The 19,071-nt window shown below is 42.4% G+C and overlaps 3 protein-coding genes across 4 annotated transcripts; 2 read left to right on the plus strand and 1 right to left on the minus strand.

Annotated features, from left to right (window-relative positions):
• Position 1: 1 nt before the first annotated feature.
• On the plus strand, positions 2-9,408 carry cpsf6 (cleavage and polyadenylation specific factor 6). Of its 2 annotated transcripts, none has more exons than XM_061269092.1 (11): positions 2-125; positions 965-1,174; positions 1,248-1,351; positions 1,489-1,643; positions 1,723-1,902; positions 2,071-2,154; positions 2,386-2,869; positions 3,070-3,185; positions 3,261-3,411; positions 3,504-3,702; positions 7,591-9,408. In XM_061269092.1, exons 1-10 carry the CDS (start codon positions 66-68, stop codon positions 3,688-3,690), a joined length of 1,731 nt encoding a protein of 576 aa, XP_061125076.1. In that variant the 5' UTR covers positions 2-65; the 3' UTR covers positions 3,691-3,702; positions 7,591-9,408. The 2 variants fall into 2 exon arrangements, with proteins under 2 accessions (XP_061125076.1, XP_061125077.1); XM_061269093.1 differs by having other exon boundaries at positions 1,489-1,634.
• Positions 9,409-9,886: 478 nt separating this feature from the next.
• On the plus strand, positions 9,887-11,618 carry yeats4 (YEATS domain containing 4). Its single transcript, XM_061269102.1, has 7 exons — positions 9,887-10,097; positions 10,180-10,299; positions 10,383-10,449; positions 10,527-10,621; positions 10,695-10,784; positions 11,044-11,131; positions 11,204-11,618. The coding sequence occupies exons 1-7, from the start codon at positions 10,047-10,049 to the stop codon at positions 11,371-11,373; spliced, it is 681 nt and encodes a 226-aa protein (XP_061125086.1). The 5' UTR covers positions 9,887-10,046; the 3' UTR covers positions 11,374-11,618.
• A 692-nt stretch (positions 11,619-12,310) lies between these two features.
• On the minus strand, positions 12,311-18,027 carry dcp1b (decapping mRNA 1B). Its single transcript, XM_061269094.1, has 10 exons — positions 17,626-18,027; positions 17,302-17,342; positions 16,897-17,024; positions 14,626-14,692; positions 14,386-14,521; positions 14,214-14,312; positions 13,690-14,143; positions 13,444-13,616; positions 13,140-13,352; positions 12,311-13,075 (listed from the first exon to the last, which is right to left on the minus strand). The coding sequence occupies exons 1-10, from the start codon at positions 17,782-17,784 to the stop codon at positions 13,019-13,021; spliced, it is 1,527 nt and encodes a 508-aa protein (XP_061125078.1). The 5' UTR covers positions 17,785-18,027; the 3' UTR covers positions 12,311-13,018.
• Between the last annotated feature and the right edge of the window lie 1,044 nt (positions 18,028-19,071).

The raw sequence follows: 19,071 nt of genomic DNA on the forward strand, positions 1-19,071 counted from the left end.
TGTTGTCCGCCCTCATTGTTGCTTGCCTTCTCTGTTGAGCAAGCCAAGCAAGGCGCCTGAGGAAAATGGCGGACGGTGTGGATCACATCGATATCTACGCCGACGTAGAGGAGGAGTTCAGCCAGGTATTTCGTCGCAATCTTCAACCTTTTGCATCACCAAACGATGTTCAAGAGCATTTATTTAGCGTCTACGTTGCTTTTTGTGACCGAGGAAGGTCTTGTTTTGCTCCTTAACCTTGATTTTTTTTTTCCCTCGCGCGAGGGCCGTCATTCGCAGTTCTAATAAACTACAAGTCCGCGGTTACGTGCTTCATTAATGGCTGGGAAAACGTGAATTCGTTTAATTCTGCTTAGTGAGTCGATTAATTCCCAATGCACGGTTACTTTTTCATCCTGGTTACTTTTTCACCAAAACTAGCCGTCGTCGTTTCATTGATTTTATAGTTGCGGCCTCAGCATGGCCGCCAATGGTTGGCTAACAAAGCCAAACACAATCGCGTTTATTAGCTGCGTAGCATCATGTTTCACTATAACAATCATCAAATTCAGCCAAAATGATTAAGTTTGACGTTATTTGTTGATTCAAAACACTCTAATCATTATTTATATAAGTTGTTCATGGACAAATGAATTACTTCTAGAAGTCAGGTTGCTTATGAATCCTGTTAGATTTCGATTATGCATATATGCAAATACTTTCTTGTTAGCATACACATATGGGTAACATTTGTTGTTAGGGTTATTTTGTATCTCATACTAGTTATTTGTATGTGCCTAAAATGTCAATACAAATGACAGAAAATGCAGTCATGAAGCTTGGAATGCTGTTTGTTATCCATACTGGCTATAATGCTCATATAGACAGAAAATAAATGAGGTGACTGTTTTTTGGATTGTGAAAACTCACAAGCACTGAGATTAAACAAATAATCAACTTTTACCAAACCTTCCTCGTCTTTCAGGAAGCAGACTACCCTGTCCATGAACAGATCGACCTGTACGACGACGTGATCTCCCCGTCGGCCAACAATGGCGACGCGCCTGAGGATCGCGACTACTTGGACGCCCTGCCTACGCAGGGGGGCTCCGATGGAGGCAAATCCGCCCCGCCCAATGTGGTGTACACCTATTCGGGGAAAAGGATCGCACTCTACATCGGAAACCTCACATGGGTGAGTGGGGATGAATAATTTTTTGATCTTTTCAGCCTTAGTTTAAATCATGACTGTTTTTTTTTTTATACAGTGGACAACAGATGAGGACCTCACCGAAGCAATCCGATCAATAGGGATCACAGATGTGTTGGAAATCAAATTTTTTGAAAACAGATCCAATGGGCAATCCAAAGGGTAAGTCTTCTGGTCTTCACATTGTCAATGGCTGATATGGATGGGAAAACAAGGCTTCCATTTTCCTTCATGAACCAGTCCCTTCACTCCTGACTTTGCTACAATGTATGGAATGTGCCTTTTGTTTGTCCTGGCAGGTTTGCTCTTGTATGCGTGGGCTCCGATGGCTCATCCAGGAAGCTAACGGAGCTTTTGTCCAAAAGAGAGTTGCACGGTCAGAATCCCATTGTGGCGCCGTGCAACAAGCAGTCTCTCAGCCAGTTTGAGATGCAGTCCCGTAAAAGTAAGCACAGTAAGTCCAATTCATTAGCCATCATACACAGAACAGGAATCCTACTTTAAAAAATATATTATAATTTTGCCTCGCTCAGGTAACCAGTCAGGCCAGATGTCAGGTGAAGGAAAAGCTGGTCCTCCTGGCGGAGGCCGCGCCGGTTTTCCCATGGGCAGTCGAGGAAGTCGAGGCAGGTTTCCTGGACCCCCAGGCGGCCCTGGATTAGACCGTTTCCCCGGCTCTGTCGGGCCCGGTGGGCCGCCGCCGCACTTCCCTGGTTAGTTAGTCATATGAGTGCTTTGTTTTTCACCTCTTCACTGCTCTTGCAACTACCCGCATGCTTCCAGTAGGAGGGAACTCGCTTCTCTTCTGCCCCCAAGTGGCCAGCACCTCATTATGCCCGGCTGAAAGTTGAGTGATTGATTTATTTTCTCCTCCGCGTTAGGCGGCGCACTGAGACCTGATCTGATCAGGCACCAAGATGGCCACCTGGATATTGCTTTCAATCCCGGGAGTTGGCGTGACAGAGGTGAAACGCCGCCTCGCTTTGATTTGACCTAATTTCATTCATTTTGCCTCACCTCAAAGTCGCGCCATGCGTCAAAGCCTGAATGTTTTTCTATTTACAATCTGTCTTTCAAACTGCCATCATGTGTAAGACACTTTTTTTTTTTTATAGGGAGCAGAATTAATGAAAGGCTGTGTGTGTTCATCATAACATAACGTGTTTATTTTGCTCTATGCCCTGTATTGTTTTTAGGTGGGCTGCCAGGGCCCCCACGTCCTCCTCCCGGTCCCCCTGGCCCACCAGGACCACCTCCGGGTCAGGGGCTACCCCTTCCTCTTGGTCCTCCCAATCGTGGGGACAGGCCACCTCCCCCCGTTCTCTTCCCAGGTCAATTTGGCCAGCCACCTTTAGGACCCCTACCTCCGGGCCCCCCACCCCCTGGTTACGGCCCACCCCCTGGACCGCCGCCGCCCCAGCAGGGCCCCCCGCCCCCGGGACCCTTCCCGCCGCGTCCCCCCGGCCCAATCGGACCCCCCTTGGCTTTGGCTCCACCTCCTCACTTGGGAGGCCCTCCGCCTGGCGGTCCGCCGCCTGCTCCCCATGTCAATCCTGCTTTCTTCCCCCCGCCTGGTGGCAACAACATGCCCCCCAATGACAGCAGGGGCCCCCCTGGACCAAATGATCCATATGGACGCCCACCACCATATGAGAGAGGAGACTACGGTCCTGGAGGCCGGTGAGTAAAAAGATGCACTTGCTTTGGGCTGACTGACTTTTTTTCTTCTTTCTCAAATATCAGTGACTGATATCAGCAGCCTCCACGAGTACCCGATACTTAAAAAAAACAACGCTATAGATTAATTTACTGCTTGTGGTTGTCAAAATCGGTCACCTCTGATTTATGTTGTTAAACTGTTTGTGCCTGTGCGCCCCCAGGGACATGGAGTCATCTCGGACCCCTCTGAGTGAGGCCGAGTTTGAAGAGATCATGAACAGAAACCGGGCTATCTCCTCCAGCGCCATTTCCAGAGCGGTGTCTGACGCCAGTGCAGGTACCATGCATGATTCCACACAGCAAGCCGACTCGCTTTGACCGTCAGACTAACGTGGCCGCCTCTCGTCTTTAGCGGACTACGGCAGCGCCATCGAGACGTTGGTCACTGCCATCAGTCTGATTAAGCAGTCCAAAGTGTCGGCCGACGACCGCTGCAAGGTCCTCATAAGCTCCCTCCAGGATTGCCTCCACGGAATCGAGTCCAAAAGTTACGGCTCCACCAGGTCCAGATCACATTTCGTGTGATGCTTTTACTCGAGTGTTATTTCTTCCCAATGTTATTTTGATTGTTCTTTTTTTTTTTTCTCCCCTGCAGGCGTGAGCGTTCCAGAGAGCGAGACCACAGCCGCTCGAGGGAAAAAAGCAGACGCCACAAGTCTCGCAGTCGCGAGCGCCACGAGGACTACTACCGCGAACGCAGCCGTGAGCGGGACCGCCACCGCGAGAGGGATCGCGACCGGGATCGTGAGAGGGAGAGGGAGCGGGAATATCGACACCGCTAATGGACAAGTGAGGTGGGTGCAACCTCTATCTCTGGGGGAAAAAAAAAAAAGGGGACAGGGTGTAATTACTTCATTAAATGCATTTTTAACTTTGGGACAATGAAGAAAGAAGCTTTGACTTGAGAAGGTAAGTGCAAGGTAAGTGTCCTTTTGAACTTGAGCCACTTTGAATTGTCACACACGTGTCATGATGTGATAAAATGTGATCTAACTGCTTTTCAAAAAGAAATATTTTTGCATCTATGCAATTGTTTTTTTTTCTTTTTTGTTGTTGTTTTTGGGCCACAGGCATTTCACTGCAATCAATACATTTAGATCATATTGAGTGTTATAATAGCTGAAAGTAGAGGTGCAACAATTAATCGACAACTAATCGATTATCAAAATAATAAATTTTTTATCAATTAATCATTTAGCTATTTTTTTTATTTAGAATTGTCAAAATCCACAGAATTTGAGGCTGTCAACTGTAAAGATTCTCTGATCACTGTCATCTTCCATGAATTATATTTGTGTTGAATTAAAATGTAACATTTGCCTTTACTTTGGAAAACAGTGATCGGCATTTTTTGCCTAATTTTCTTCTGGAAGGCTTAACTGAATCAGAATTTAATTTGGTTCTCTGCACTATCAATTTGGAATAATGTCCTGGAATTGAAACATTTTTCTATCCGATTAATCGATTATTAAAGTAATCCTAACTGAAAGTATAGATTTGAACTGCAGGTAATGCCAGTGGACCAAATAAAAGTTATTCACTGAAGTTCCTGACAATTGTGTTTGGTAACGCTCGATTGAATACACTTCCGCCCGTGTTGTATTGTGGAAAGAAGCGACATGCTACAGTTTTTATTTTTTACATGACAATATACAATTGCTTGTCCTTTTTTATTTTGTCCTCATTTGCATTTGTGTTATTTATGTGCAATTTATTATAAAGTTATTGCATTCCAGCTGTAAGTTATTCTGATAGCATTTTTGTTTTGTTAAGTCCCCTAAAGCAAGGCCCTTAAAAGGTCACAAATCTGTCAACTGGGAGTAAAGTTAACACAACGGAATGCTCCTCATTATTCCCTTCTGAGGTGGTCTTCTGTATTGTTACTGTTTGAATTATCCTCCCAATGTAACCTGAATGTGGTGAACCGTAACTGACCCACAACGACACACTTGAACGTGCTGCTTTTTTGTCATCAATTTTTTAGGATTGGCTCACACTACTCAATTTGTATGCTCTCGTGAAGGATTGTCTTGTTTTGTAATGTTGAACTATCTATTTTTGTAGATATCTGCCCAACAATATTTGTATGTATATTCATGCCCCATGTTGAATGACTTTTTTTAAAATATATATATATATTTGGAGTTGCCTAACTGTGGCTAGACATGTGACATTGGCTTCATTAATGAATCTAAAAACTGCCCGTCGATTTTGCCTGCGTGTCCACTGAGAACCTCTTGCCCAAAAGAAATCAATTCAGAAAAGAGCTGTAGTGTTTGGATTATTTACAGTCAATCTGGGAATAAAAACCCGATTGATCAACTCCAATGTTGACGAGATCCCCAGTGGACACGAGGTCATGCACATAGTTTTGATCATGTATGTCGGGGAAAGTAGCCAATTCATGTCGACGTTCCTTCCGCAACTTAACAAAGAAAAGGGTCCAAAATAATCATAAATATTAATTGTGAATTGTTTATTGATGACCAAATTTAGCGCTGTCTTTGTTCATAGGGTCGCCATCGATCCTCATGTGCACTTTTGATGCTGTTCTGCAACGTAGTCCCTGTGACGCAATCACTTTAATAGTGTTTGGGAAAACCTGGTCAAAAGCACAATTATTTTTTTATTGTTTTTTTTTTTTACATCAGGTAAGCAAGGTCAAAAAGAGTCCAGCGACTTGTTCTAAAACTTTTAGTGGAATTTCCGAACAAGTTGCATCACATGGACTACGATAATTGTATGGATTCGGCATTTTAACACTTTGGTAGTTCTGTGATGTCACGAGAAGTTGAAGTTCGATGCTATTCGCATCTCAGGTTAGGTCGTTTTTTGTTGTTGTGGTTGTTTAAATGACGCTTGGGTCCAGATTTGTGTAAAAGTAATTCAGTGGCGCTGTACGTTTGCCATCGTAAAGCAAAGCGGTGATTTTGTGTCAAGTCGAAATGCTTGTGACTGAAATTGGAGGGGGGGGGGGCTCTGTGTGTCAGTTTTGAAAGGAATCCTCGCTGAATTTGCATAAGTTCAAATCCGGTTGAAACCAGTCGCTTTTCACGTCGTTGCTGAAAATGCTGAGTGAGTAAAAAATGTTGCGTTATATGCGAATGAGCGACTATACTCGGTAGGCCCGAAATGTACACAACTGAACATGACGTAACATCTCCCTTCACAAGGATGATAATGAGCCATTGAAGCTGTCAGAGAGGTTTTGACGAAACCTCATGTGAATAATTGAGTTGCAGTCGAGCTTGAGCAACTCAATATTCGTGGCAGCGTGGACAAATCGGGTCAGGCCCTCAATTTTATCACCCTAGTGTCACGCTGAAAAACAGAGTTCACCTTACTCAAAATGGAGCTTGTCATCCTTGTAAATGGACAATTTTGCTGTAATTGTGTAAGTGGTTCTTCAAAAACTCCAGTAGAAGAATGTACAGTAGTTGCTATGATGACCATTAGTTCCTGACTTGAAACAGGCTTTGAATGATGTTGTTTGCGTGATGGAAGTATGACCATGTCAGCGCTGAGCACATCACAATCCACTTGTTGTACAGGTTTTTTATTTTATTAATAATTTGACACATTGGCTTTTTCCAATGATTTGTTATTTGGTCAGTTGGATTTTGTGCTCAGCCCTGGTGTTGGCCTCTTGTGTGGAAAAAAGAAATAAATACAAAAAAAACAGAGGTGGGCATTCCGTAAGGCCGTCACTGACAGACGTCTTGACAGATGACGGGAAACTTTAAAAAAATCACTAAATGTTGAGTAATGACGGACTACCATTTAGCTGGCGCCAGTGTTAGTTAAATTCATGAAGTAGATTATAGTTAATTTTTTAAATGCTTTTTGTCAGTATTTTTATTCCATTAAATATGTTAGGGTTATTAAATGCGCATATTTTTATTTTTTTTCCATTTGTAAGACTGTATTTTTCGTATATACTACATATGCATGTATATATGTGTATACGTGTATATAGTAGATGTGTGTCAAGTTGTCTTTGTATGTATATATGTATGAGAGCTGTCAAAATTAATCGTCAATTCTCAGCCTTTGAACAGCAACCATTTCTTTGATTTTTCTCTTCACCCATAAAAAGAAACCGATTATCTTTTGTGTTGAATCAAAACAAGACATTTGCAAACCTCAGCTTTTACTCCAGAAAACAATAACCTGAATCGGTTTCAGAACGTTTGGTGAGTGCAACATTAATCGTTGTTGTGCGCTATTGTTTAATTCTCACTTTTTCTTATTAATAAACAATACCAAATAAACCACAAGAAATTGCTTTGTAATGCACTTTCACGCCAAATATTTTGTTCAATTAATCGATGGACTAATCAATTTTAAAAATATTCAATAGTGACAGCCCTATTACGTATATATACACACACCTGTGTATGCGTGTGTGTAAAACTGACTGAAGCGTTTTTAAATATAACGATGACTGGGCTGACCATAACGTTTTGCTTTGGCTTGAAATAATGACAGACGGGTGCCCAAGTCGCTGACGAATCACGGACCAGCAAAGTTTACAAACACGCCCACCTCTGGTTTAAAAAAAAAAAAAAAAGTACATAAATATGTATACAATGAAATATTGGATCGGTATGGTGAGGGGAGAGAGTGTTGACTGTTGCGCTACCTCGAAACCAAACTCCACCCTCCATTTTGACACCTTTCAGCTCACTAACCCCAACGGGCGGACGGACGGACAAAAGGAGGATGAACTTCAGCCCGCCACCTGCATGAGTGGACACACGGCACCTCCTCGTCTTCATCCCCCGCCATCATCCTCCCATCTCTGCCCGTCCCTCTTTCTGTCTATTCATCAAGTGTGCAGAGTGGATGGAGGAGCCCCCCCACCCACTCCTCCGCCCCTCGGCTATTCAAACATCTACTCATGGTAATTGGAAATCTTTCCACTCTTATGTTTGTGGTGTTTTATTTTATCCCCCATTGTTTTTCTCTATCTCGCAACAAACAATTAATTGGTCTATCGGTCCTTTTTAATACGACGACGTGAGCAGTTCATCTTTTGCTATGTTTTCCACGCACTGTACTGTGAACAATTAATTTAGCAGTTTTAATATAGGACACATTTGCCTCCCACCCTCTTTCTCTCCTTACCCCTCGTTTATTCTTTTTTCTTCTCATGCTTAGAACGTTTGTACATGTCTCTGCTTTTGATTAAAACTAGATGGTGTTGTAATAAAACATGTTTACTGAGGTATACACTGTTGGAAGTGGCTCATTTATATTAAATGCGCTGTACTGTGTTTATCGTATAAACTGTTGTAGAGGGTAGATAATGGATGCCTGTATTTACAAGGTAAGATTGAATGTATCCATTTTTTTTGTGTAATGGCAAGTATGTAAAATTGCATCAACATGGCCATTTCAAGCAGATTCCAAACGATGCATCATTTTGTTGTTTTTGGATGTTTTGGTGTGAAATTGGAGGTCCATTGCAAAGTTTTATTTTTCATAACTTGCATCAAATTATGCACATTGACACTCAAGCTGGTATTGAGTCCACTCCGGTTCAGTGTTGTGTATATATTACGCCATAGACTGACGACTTTTAATCTGGAAATCCAAATGTTGGGTGTAAATTAAGTAATGTGTCCTAATTTTTCTAAATGTAACCAAAAAAAAAAGTAGTGAAAAACAAAGCAACTCCCCTCACCCCCCCCCCCCTTCTGTTTGTCCACTTGCCCTTCCCTGTATTGTTCAAATGTAAGACTCCTTTGTTGTCATTTTTTCCCATGTGCCTTTTTCGTTGGGGTTTGTCCAATTCATTTTTTTGTTTTTTTTTATTCCAACATGCATGTAGCTCAAATCCTACCCTCTGACGTCCTCCTCAAATATTTCCACTTTCTGCGTAGAATGTCATCCCGAGACATTGTAATCAGGAGACCACTGCTGTAGTTCTTTTAATTGTAAGCAAATATTCCACATAGTGGAAATCCTCTTCCTGTATTATTGTCCTGCCTGTGTTTCATGTTTACATGCTGATCACGTGTAGTAACTGTAAACACCAGCAAAACAATTACTTTTGCTTAAATCAGGGTCCTGTTCCACCTCTCCACATCCTCATTTGTGTTTTCAAATTGTGTCGAGGTATTTGTATAAACTTGTGTTTGTTATGACCCCCCCCCCCCCCCCCCCCAACAGTGCACAAGGTAAGTGTTTTCAGGTTAAACAAGAAGATTGAGAAGAGAAGCAGACAGGTCCTGATGTCATTTTTTTTTAAAATCATACTTGTAGAGCGGACAGTTGAATGTAACATTTGCAAGGCAATAATATTAAATGTATTTTTATGTAATCATGGAGAGGGATTAATGTAAGACTATTTGATCCAATCATATTCAATGACATGGCTGCACTTGTATTTGATAAGATGCAGGAAATATTTTTAAGCCCCATTAAATGACCTGTGACGCTGCTTTTGTGGTAAGACCCAGTTCATCCAACAATAAAACTTAAACATTAATTTGTAATTTGTGGCCTTTTTGTGTTTATTGCTGCTTGCTTTTAGTGAGCTTTTTTGGTGTTATGAAATGTGGAACAATTATTTCGTGTGTAATCTGAAATTTTGATAAAAAAAAAAGAATTTATGCAATGCGAACAGCATTGTTCCTACATTGGTTCCTTGGGTGCACAGATTACGCAAACAGATTGGATTTCTGTTTGTTTTTAAAGAGATGAGAAGTTTAAATATTAAATAAGTACAGAAGACTATTATTAATATTAAAATAAGTACGGAACGTTTTCACTTTTGTTTCCTCACGGACTACAGACACCTAAACCGGATGCACTTTTTGTTTCTTTTGGAAATGTAATATTTTAGTAAATATAGTAATATCATACCGTATGTTCTCATTTGCTAGCATTTCAAATGAACATATGTAGAAATTCGACTCTTAGTTTCTGAACAAGTAAAATTAATAAAGGCGGAACATTTTCCGCGCGTTTCTAGCAAACGCCGGGCATGATAACGACTTGCACTTCCGGTGGCTACTCGCCGGGCTGCAAACAAAAGCGGAATAAATGGCCAACTTAATCAATGCCCACCGGCTTCGTAGAACGAATACAACAAGTTAAACTTCTTTAAACAAAAAGTTCCTTCCTGTGTAATATGTTTAAAAAGATGACAGAATTTGGTCCAGATTCCGGTGGGCGGGTTAAGGTAAACATCCTTTTGTCCCTTTCCATTCATTCATTCCGATCGGATTTGTTTATTTTTTATTCTGTGTATTGCTTATGTGCAGGGAGTTACTATCGTGAAACCTATTGTGTTTGGGAACGTCGCTCGCTACTTTGGGAAGAAACGAGAAGAAGATGGACACACTCATCAGTGGTCCGTCTATGTCAAACCATACAGAAATGAGGCACGATAACATTCCAGTACTTACTGCTCATATATTTTCCATTTGATGGTCATAAATAATCATTTTATTCTGAATTTCATTAGGATATGTCAGCCTATGTGAAGAAAATCCAATTTAAGTTGCATGAGAGCTATGGTAACCCCCTTCGAGGTACGTTGATGTTTTTAAAATTGACATTTGGGTCACGTTTGAGACATGTTTTGTTTCTTTAACTGTCTTCCTATCAGTGGTGACCAAGCCCCCCTACGAGATCACAGAGACGGGCTGGGGGGAGTTTGAGATTACCATCAAAATTGTATTCATTGACCCCAATGAGAGATCTGTGAGGGCCTTTCAATCACACACACAGAAATACTACAGAAGTTAGGGTTCTAAAATACTAACCCCCCCCCCAGGTGACTCTTTACCATCTGTTGAAGCTTTTCCAGTCCGACTCCAGCGCCATGCCCAAGAAAACAGTCGTGTCAGAATTCTACGATGAAATGGTGAGTCTCAAAGAAAATTCAAAAAGCCCACCTGAAAAGGTTTATTGTCAATAAATGCCACAAGAGGGCAGCAAAACGTTTCTATTAGACAAGGTTATGGCCTAATTGAAGCCCTCCCCTCTGTTCAACTGTCATTTGGTATCTACTAGATGGCATCATATTAATAGTTTTAAATTCCACAGAGCACAAACGTTTTAAAATAAATACTTAAATAAATAATGGAGTAACAATATATTTTATTTTCCTATCTTTTAATCAGATCTTTCAGGATCCGACTGCTATGATGCAGCAGCTTCTGACCACATCACGGCAACTCACACTGGGTGCTTACAAGCACGAGACAGAGTGTATGTACACACACTCACACACATTATCTTAATCCAACATTGTGTTATTTATTAACATTATTTGTGTCTCAGTCAGCGAGCTGGAGCAGAGGACCAAGGAGAAAATGGAGGCGGCTAAGAAGAGAACCAGTCAGGAGATCACGGAGCTGAAAGACAAGTTGAAGGCCAGCAGGGAGAACATCAACCACCTCAAGATGGAGATCAGGAAACTGGAGGAAGACGGAGACCACAAGGAGCACTGACTGGTCATCACACATGACAAAAACTGATTTTAACCAGTGGCCAGTTGGCTATGAGAACGTACGTCGCACGCAGGCATAGCCAAATTCAGAAAAAAAAACAAAAAAAAACATGAATTGAACATACTGCAAATATGAACTCTACCAATATGCAGCACCATGAAATAACTTCATTTCTTTTTTAACTATGATCAACTTTCTATTTTGGATAACTTTTGCTTTCTTTTTAATAAATAAATTTCTTCATGTATGTGTTGTATTTATTAGCCTTGTGATATTGGAAGTTATTTTCTCCGAGTTTGTCCCCTGGGCAACACAATAGAAATGGGTGTAATCTTAAGACATGTACATATTAATACTCAAACAATACATGAAGAGACTAAATTGTATATCTCGCCTTTTTGTTTTAAACTTTTGACACTAAAATCCCATCTATATTGGCGTAATTAACGTTGCAAAAAGTTACAAAGTTCCCACAAACCTTGAATGCGGCATGGCAACCGGAAGTTAGCCTCGAGTTTCTACTTCTAGTGAGCATACGCCGGGAAAGGTGTCAATTCCAAACAACCAAATAAATCTAAAAATCTTGCAAAGTCGTTTTCTTAAAGAAAAGTTCAGCTTTATATGACTCAACTAAGGATTCAACTTGAGACGTCGTTGCCAAGAACGACTCAACGAAGGTGAGTTTTCTAATCCCTCCGACACTAAATTGTTTGCTTATTTAAAATGGTTATTTAAATTTCTATTTTATATATTGAGTTCCTCCTTGAATTAAGTGTGTTGAGGGCAACTTTAAAATGTTTTTTTAAGCTACAAACACAAAAAACGTGTATTTGTAGTTCTAATAAGACACACCAGAAACTTAATTAGACTCTCTTGCGCCCTCTAGTAATAGCGGAATGAAAACGCATCCTCTGGCAAAATAGACAACACTTAAGCATTAAAAAAAAAAAAAAAATTTAATATCCAATATGCTCCCGCTACAAACCAACATACCCGACAAACCACGTGAAAAAAAACCCGAAAATGAACATTCAACTGCCAGATGTTATTACCACTGACTAAACATTCAACTGTAATAAAGAACGTTTTAAAGGTTGCGTTTAAATGCCTCTCCCAATTTAATGGTGCATGCTGGTTAACCAAGTACAAAAATACGTTTCCCCCCCCCTCTCTTTTAAATTATAATTACTGTAAATGGATGCATATTGCGATGCTGTCAAGTTATTGCTTATTTCTGTGCAATTTCATCCCAACAGAAGTAATATTCAAATCTAAACTCAATTCAAAGGAAACATGGCTCTCTGCGAGGTAGTGCAGTTTTGTCGAGATATCTTATGAAACTTCCAGTACAAAAAATAAACAATTGTAATGACATATTACTATGAAACACGTGTAGATGGAATAATCAAATATTCCTACAGAAAATTAGATTTTTCTTATGTGCCAATTTCAGTGTAATATTCCAAACAATAAAATGCTACATCAAATCAACTTTAGGCATCTTTCCTTCTTCAGAGGGTCAGCTTTAATTTTTTTTTCATATTTCACCCCCATCCTTTGTGTGCTTTATTAAAAAAAAAAAAGAGCCATCATTGTTTGAATTTTTGGTGGTATCCAGATCAAGTCCCAAAAAGCGTCATGGCCGTTAGCAAAAATTCCCAACGTAGGCCTCGTAGATGGTATCCAGGAAGGAGTTGTCAGTCTGCAAAAGATCAAATGTTGTCACACATATAAGTGCGCAATTTAATATTTTTTTTTTATCCTACCTGGATCAGGTGCAATAAGACTGCCTGGAGCTGGTTTCTAGACAGAACTCTGGTTTCCTTCTGAGGCGTGTAACTGGAGGAGGCGGATGGGTAGGGGTCTTGCGCGATGGCAGCGGCTGGTGGCGCCACATCCGATTTCACCTGAGAGAAGACGCTGGGGGAGAGGAGCAACGTCGGGGCCACGGTGGCTGGGATTATCTGCGGAGAAGTCCCCTGAACACAACACAGGTAATTTAAGATACATAGAAAATACCGAGTTTATTTTTATTGAATCTGGGGACTAACTGCGATTTTTTTTACCAACCTGAAACTTCGGGGCCGCCGTGGCCACGCTGGAAGGCCCCTGGAAGCGAGGGGCCAGCGTGGGGCCGAGGCGCGGCGCTTCCGGCGGGGCCTGGCTTTGCTGCTGCTGGACCAGCTGTAGCTTGTGGACCAGCTCGTGGGGGGAAAGCGCACCCGGGATGTGCGGAGGAACACCTGGGAAGGTCGCAATTGTTTTTTTTTTAGTCACTAGCCTTTGTCAAGCACAAAAAAAAAAAACAGGTCCCACCTGTGTGCGAACACGTCGCTGCACAACAAGGGGCAGCGGCGTTTTGGAAGAGTCTCTTGATTGGATCGAGTTGGTGGTGATGGTGCATCTGATGGTGGCAAACGTGCTGGTGCTGATGGCGATCCAGCGGAACGCCGTTGTCGCACAGCCGGTTTTCGGGCGACTCAGACAGCGTCTGAAGGACCCCGCTGGGAGCCTCCCTCTGCCCCTGCATGAGCTTCAAAATGGCCGGGCAGTGCTGATGGGGATGATGGGACGGGGCGTTTTCCTCCCGAGTGACTTCCTTGGCCGCCGAAGTTTCGTAGGTGAGGGTGCGTGCGACGGGAGGGCGAGAGGCTTTTGTGGTTACCGGTGCGGCGGATGGAGAGGCGGAGTCAACTTTGGGCGAGCGTTGAGGCTGAGAGCCAAATAAGGTAGCCAGAGAGAGCGACTTGGATTCGCTCGCATTGTTGTCCTGAGGACAGGAAAGCAAGAGTGGAATCAGGGAGGAGGTGCAAATGGCAAAGTGGTGATCGGTGCTGTACCGGAGTGGTTGGCTTGACGGGGATGGGTTTGATGAGGTTGGGCTTCCCGAACAGAACACCGCTGCCGCCAATTTCCTTTGGCTCGCAAGTCGATTTCTCCTGTTCCGCCACGTAAACCAATTAATTACATCCATTTGACATGCATCCCTTTTTTTTTTTGCAGATGTGTTACCTTGTCATACTGGCTGTGAGCTTTAGTCAGCATCTGGATGATGTCCACCACCTGCTCTTCTTCCTGCACACCACCTGCACTTCCACTAGGGGGCGGCCAACCACCTTGCACCACCACTTGCTTCTGCTGGGTCAGTCTACACACGCACACATTTCCCGGTACACGTAGTGTATTCATCTTCTGTAATTCAATTACATTTGAAGTGTTTGTATCGGAGCCAAGAATTACGCAAGCGCTTACATTTTCATCCTCATGGCGATGCGCTGGCAGTCAGCCTTGTCGTAGAACCAAATGCCATGGATGACCACTGGGGAGAGGGAGAGGCCCGTTTTTCAATCAGCGTCATAAATAGCAACAAACGGTCTGCAAAAATCAAGTTAGGTCCTCGTAATAACCAAAAGTGGCCGCCCGATACCGAGACGAAGGTCAGCAGACGGCGGAATGAGATTGCCGGCGTACCGCGCGGCCTCGCAATCCAATGAACGTGGCTCACTTTCCAGGCGAACTATTAAATAGGAAACAATATATATATATATAGATATATATAAAGGTGGTGCAATACAGTTGAAAATAAATAATAATGCTAAAAAAAATATAAAATAAATTTTAAAAAATCAAATAAAATTATTAAAAAAAATAGTGCAATACAGTTGACTTTGAATCGTCAATTCAACTCGAAGTAGACAGAATAATAACAAACCCACAGCTAGGCTAATTTTGAGCTCGTAAACTTCTACCACAACATCGATGCGCTTGTTTACACACGAGACCAGCTAGGCTGGACCTGCCACTGAGGTCGCCCCAGTTGAGCCTGGGAAAAAGTCAGCCCAGGACCAAATAAGTAACTGCAGTGGGAGACTGCCCCGCCGAGTCACAAACACTTCACGGGCTGGACCGACGATCAACGGCAAAGAGCTGGGGACAAGTGAGAAGATGTCGGTGGAACAGAAAGGAAAAAGACCACGAGAGGGGAGCGTGTGAAAAAGTGAGGGTGGGCCACCAGCTGGAGATAGAGGGGCTTCAAATCACTTCCCAGACTAAGCGAACTGGAAGGAAGCGACCGCATGACTCCGATCAAACTTGGAATTTTACGAGCATTTTGAAGGAGCCGGGGTCGCAGTAGGAGGCTGCTCCCCTGAAGGGACGCCGTTAAGGACCTTGTCAGCACTCCTGCTTTAATGGGACCAAGACCTCCAATGCATTTCAACTAAGATAAATCCAGCCTGACCTGCTGAGAAGCACTTGTAGCCATGCTGAGAAGATTTTTCACCAGGAAACCCAAACATGAAAGACTGCAGGAAGAGCCCGAAGTACGATTTAAAGGCCAGCTAGTGTCGGAGACGGACCTGGGCTACACCTACGTGCAACCTGGAGGTGAAATCAAACCCACCGATATTGTTGCCAATATTCTACGTCGAAAATTCTATCGATATAAATGTATACTTTAATTAATCAGACGATTAATCGGTTATAGTATTGTATTCATGATGTAGCAAGTTAATCAAGTTTGAATGATTATATCATATATAGGGTCTTTGTAGTGTTAATAGTCACATTTGGATCACAGTTTCCAAGTTGTTACCAGACAATGTGTTATAGTTGGACTTCTTTTACAAGACGTAAATTAGGCGTATCGTCCACAGCTCAAAATACTCAGGAAGACGTGGTATCTGCGCATCCCAATTAGAATCAAAACTCAAACCCCACAATAATTAACAAGCTTCCTGTCAAATGGCCGGTTGTCAGGCAGGGATAATGACTAGCTGGATGTACGTGTCCCATCCCGGAGTCGGTATCTCTGCTGTCTATTTCTAGCCCAGGCTGCCACTTAGCGCCAACCGCCATTCCCGGACGTTACGGCATTGCCGAGCGCGACGTGTTTGCTTAATGATAAGATTCCACGGCCTCGTCCGCGCGGAGGTCGTGGCACGCGGCGGGCAGAGTTACTGGGCCCTAAATTGGCGGACGTTAGTCTGCTAGCAAAAAATTATCACGACAGAGAGAGATACACAATACTGTGATTTTAAATTCCCATAATTGTCTGCCGTTGTTGAAGACATTCCATTCCTGCGCTTGTATCCTGCAGCTAGTTTGAATAGCCACATTAGCCTGCTAGCATTAGCTACACGCCATTAGCGGCGAGCACGTAACTATTTGCATACTGTAGCATCACCTAACGTGACGATTACTGCTTTTTGATATTGTGGGATGATGTGGAATTTATTTTAAAACAGAGGCAGGAAGAAAGGGTGTGCACGTGTTTGCATTATCAGCGCCTGCTGCCATGCATCTAATCTCCACCGACCGCCACGGGAGCGCTGACAGGCTCGCGTCTGGCCGCCGAGACTCCGGCCGATAAAGAACAACTCCTTAAATGGAGGCGCGGTTCATCCCTAGCTGTCTGTTTCTAGCTATTTTACGGCCGCCATTTTGATGCAACATCCAGGAAAAGTACGCAGGATGTCGGTCATGTTTACTTGACGTTTTTTCTTATTCGGTGGTAACTCTTACGCCGGGCGTTGCGGTAGAGCAGGAAGGGGTCCTGCAGCTGGAAGTCCAGGTCTTTGGTGATGGGCTCCGTCAGGTTCTCCATGCTGAGTCTGTTCATGATGGTGAAGCCATGTGTGGGCGAGGCCAGCCTAAAAAAAAACAACCAAAACAGTTTGAATACTTTTTTAGTTTGAGGAAATTTTGTAGACCGAACAACACAATTGTTGGTTTTCCGTTTTCCTGGTAGAGAGCAAAATCGCTTATTAATTTCAAATATGCATTTTAAATTATTTTATTGCTTGCTGGACTGTCGTTGTTACGGCCCCATTTTCCCTTATTTCTTTTTTTTCCACAAACTGTTATGCTACTGTCGAACCTTACAAGGACAAGTGAAGAAATGAAGTTGTATTTGTAGGTGCAATTTACCTCGTGTAGATGAACAGAGTCCCTTCCACTTCAGTCTTTTCCTGATAAACAAACATGTTTATTACGATATGTTACATTTACAGAAAAATCAGCACTTCTGAAATAACAAATTTGCACATTATATCTTTAATTGTTGTAATTAATCATGGTGAATGAGGATTTCTTCAATAATAATCAATTAGTGGATAGGAAATGATTATTGTCCACATGCATGAAATCAAAACACAATGGGCACAACAACAAACTTAAATCTTCGTGCAAGTTCCTAAGCGCGGTTGCAGCATGCTAAGCTCCGTTAGCATCGTCCGTCGCAGCTGAGCTTACCCACGCATTGGTTCTGTTGTTGTACGTGTACAGGGCCACCTGGCTGGCCACGTCCACGATGTTGTTAATGTAGGGATCGTGTCTTTGCAAAGCGGCCAGGCTGATGTCCAGTCCTTTAGCGGTCAGACCTCCGCCGCTGTCGGCGCAAGTCGCTGTCATTGTTCCCTACGGAGAGCTTAGCTAGCTAGTTAGCATAGACGGCTAAATTGAAAGGGGGCGAAATCAAAACAGATGCGTTGCGTGGAAAGGCTTCGCCCGTTAAATGAAAGGCAAATTAACCCCATAAAATCGGAGCTTTCCAGCTACGACTGCCACGATCGATTCGCTTTAATGTCAACAGGGAATTTGTAAACAAGCAGGCGTGATTAATCGTTGTGCAGCGCTCGTGTTTTCACAGGCTGAGCAATCAAACCGGAAACATCGATTGAAAAGCGCTTTTGAAAATGGGATTTTTGAAACCTCAAAACTGCCCAATAATTGCTTGGAAAATTGCGACGTCGGTAGTGTTAACGACAAAAAAAAAAGAGTATTTGTGATATTTGGTTGTCATAATGTAACATCACATTTGAGCATATTACAATATTTTATTTAAATATTGAATGCACATTTAACCTTCATGAATAGTGATTGAGTTTATATTACATATGGTAATATGTGTAAGAACATTTTTTTAAAATGCATATCTTTTATGCTTTCGTCTGTAATTCATTTTTAATTCTGGTACCCTTTTAATGTTTTGTCTAATACTCGATGTTTCAGCTGTGGTCCTTGCTCTAGAAATAAAACTGAATTGCGTACCCGTTTAAGATGCTTTGCAGTGTCTAGAAGTAAAATTCTCTTAAACAGTCGAGAATTGTTATACAATAACACAATTAGTGAAGTGTATGAAACACGATTCAAGCTGATGTATTTTTTCCCAAAACAAAATATGACAGTACCCCTTTGACACATTTGCATTTCCCATGAAATGCACTAGGGGGCGTTATGGGACACTAAGTTTTCTAGTTGTGTGTGTATAAGAATTTGTACAGCATGGATACAGCATGTGGACATTTTGAAATTGTACTACAGAGCCTAGATACAAAAAAATATCACTTGTATGCTAGCGCATGTTGTGTGTCTCATAATTAGCTTGAAAATAATTGCCTGTGTCATCCGCCAGGGCTTTGTTTTAATGTAAACGTGTATTTGTCAGTGTGCATGTTTTTCCAATGACGAGCCTAATGAGGCATCCGTCAGGCACTCAATATTATCAATACGCAGTGATTGGCTCCAAGTAACGATGGCAATGAGAGGGCAGTGAAAGAAGTCAGACTCGAGGGCGTGTAATGTGTTCTCTGCAATAAAAGTAGTGACATGACACTTTGGACACAGACACACTGTATCACATTAATAGGGGACGTCTCCTGATAGCACTTGATCGATGGAGACTATTCTAGAATTCAT

This window comes from Syngnathus typhle, linkage group LG21 (genome assembly GCF_033458585.1).
Source record: "Syngnathus typhle isolate RoL2023-S1 ecotype Sweden linkage group LG21, RoL_Styp_1.0, whole genome shotgun sequence".
Taxonomy (NCBI): Eukaryota; Metazoa; Chordata; class Actinopteri; order Syngnathiformes; family Syngnathidae; genus Syngnathus; species Syngnathus typhle.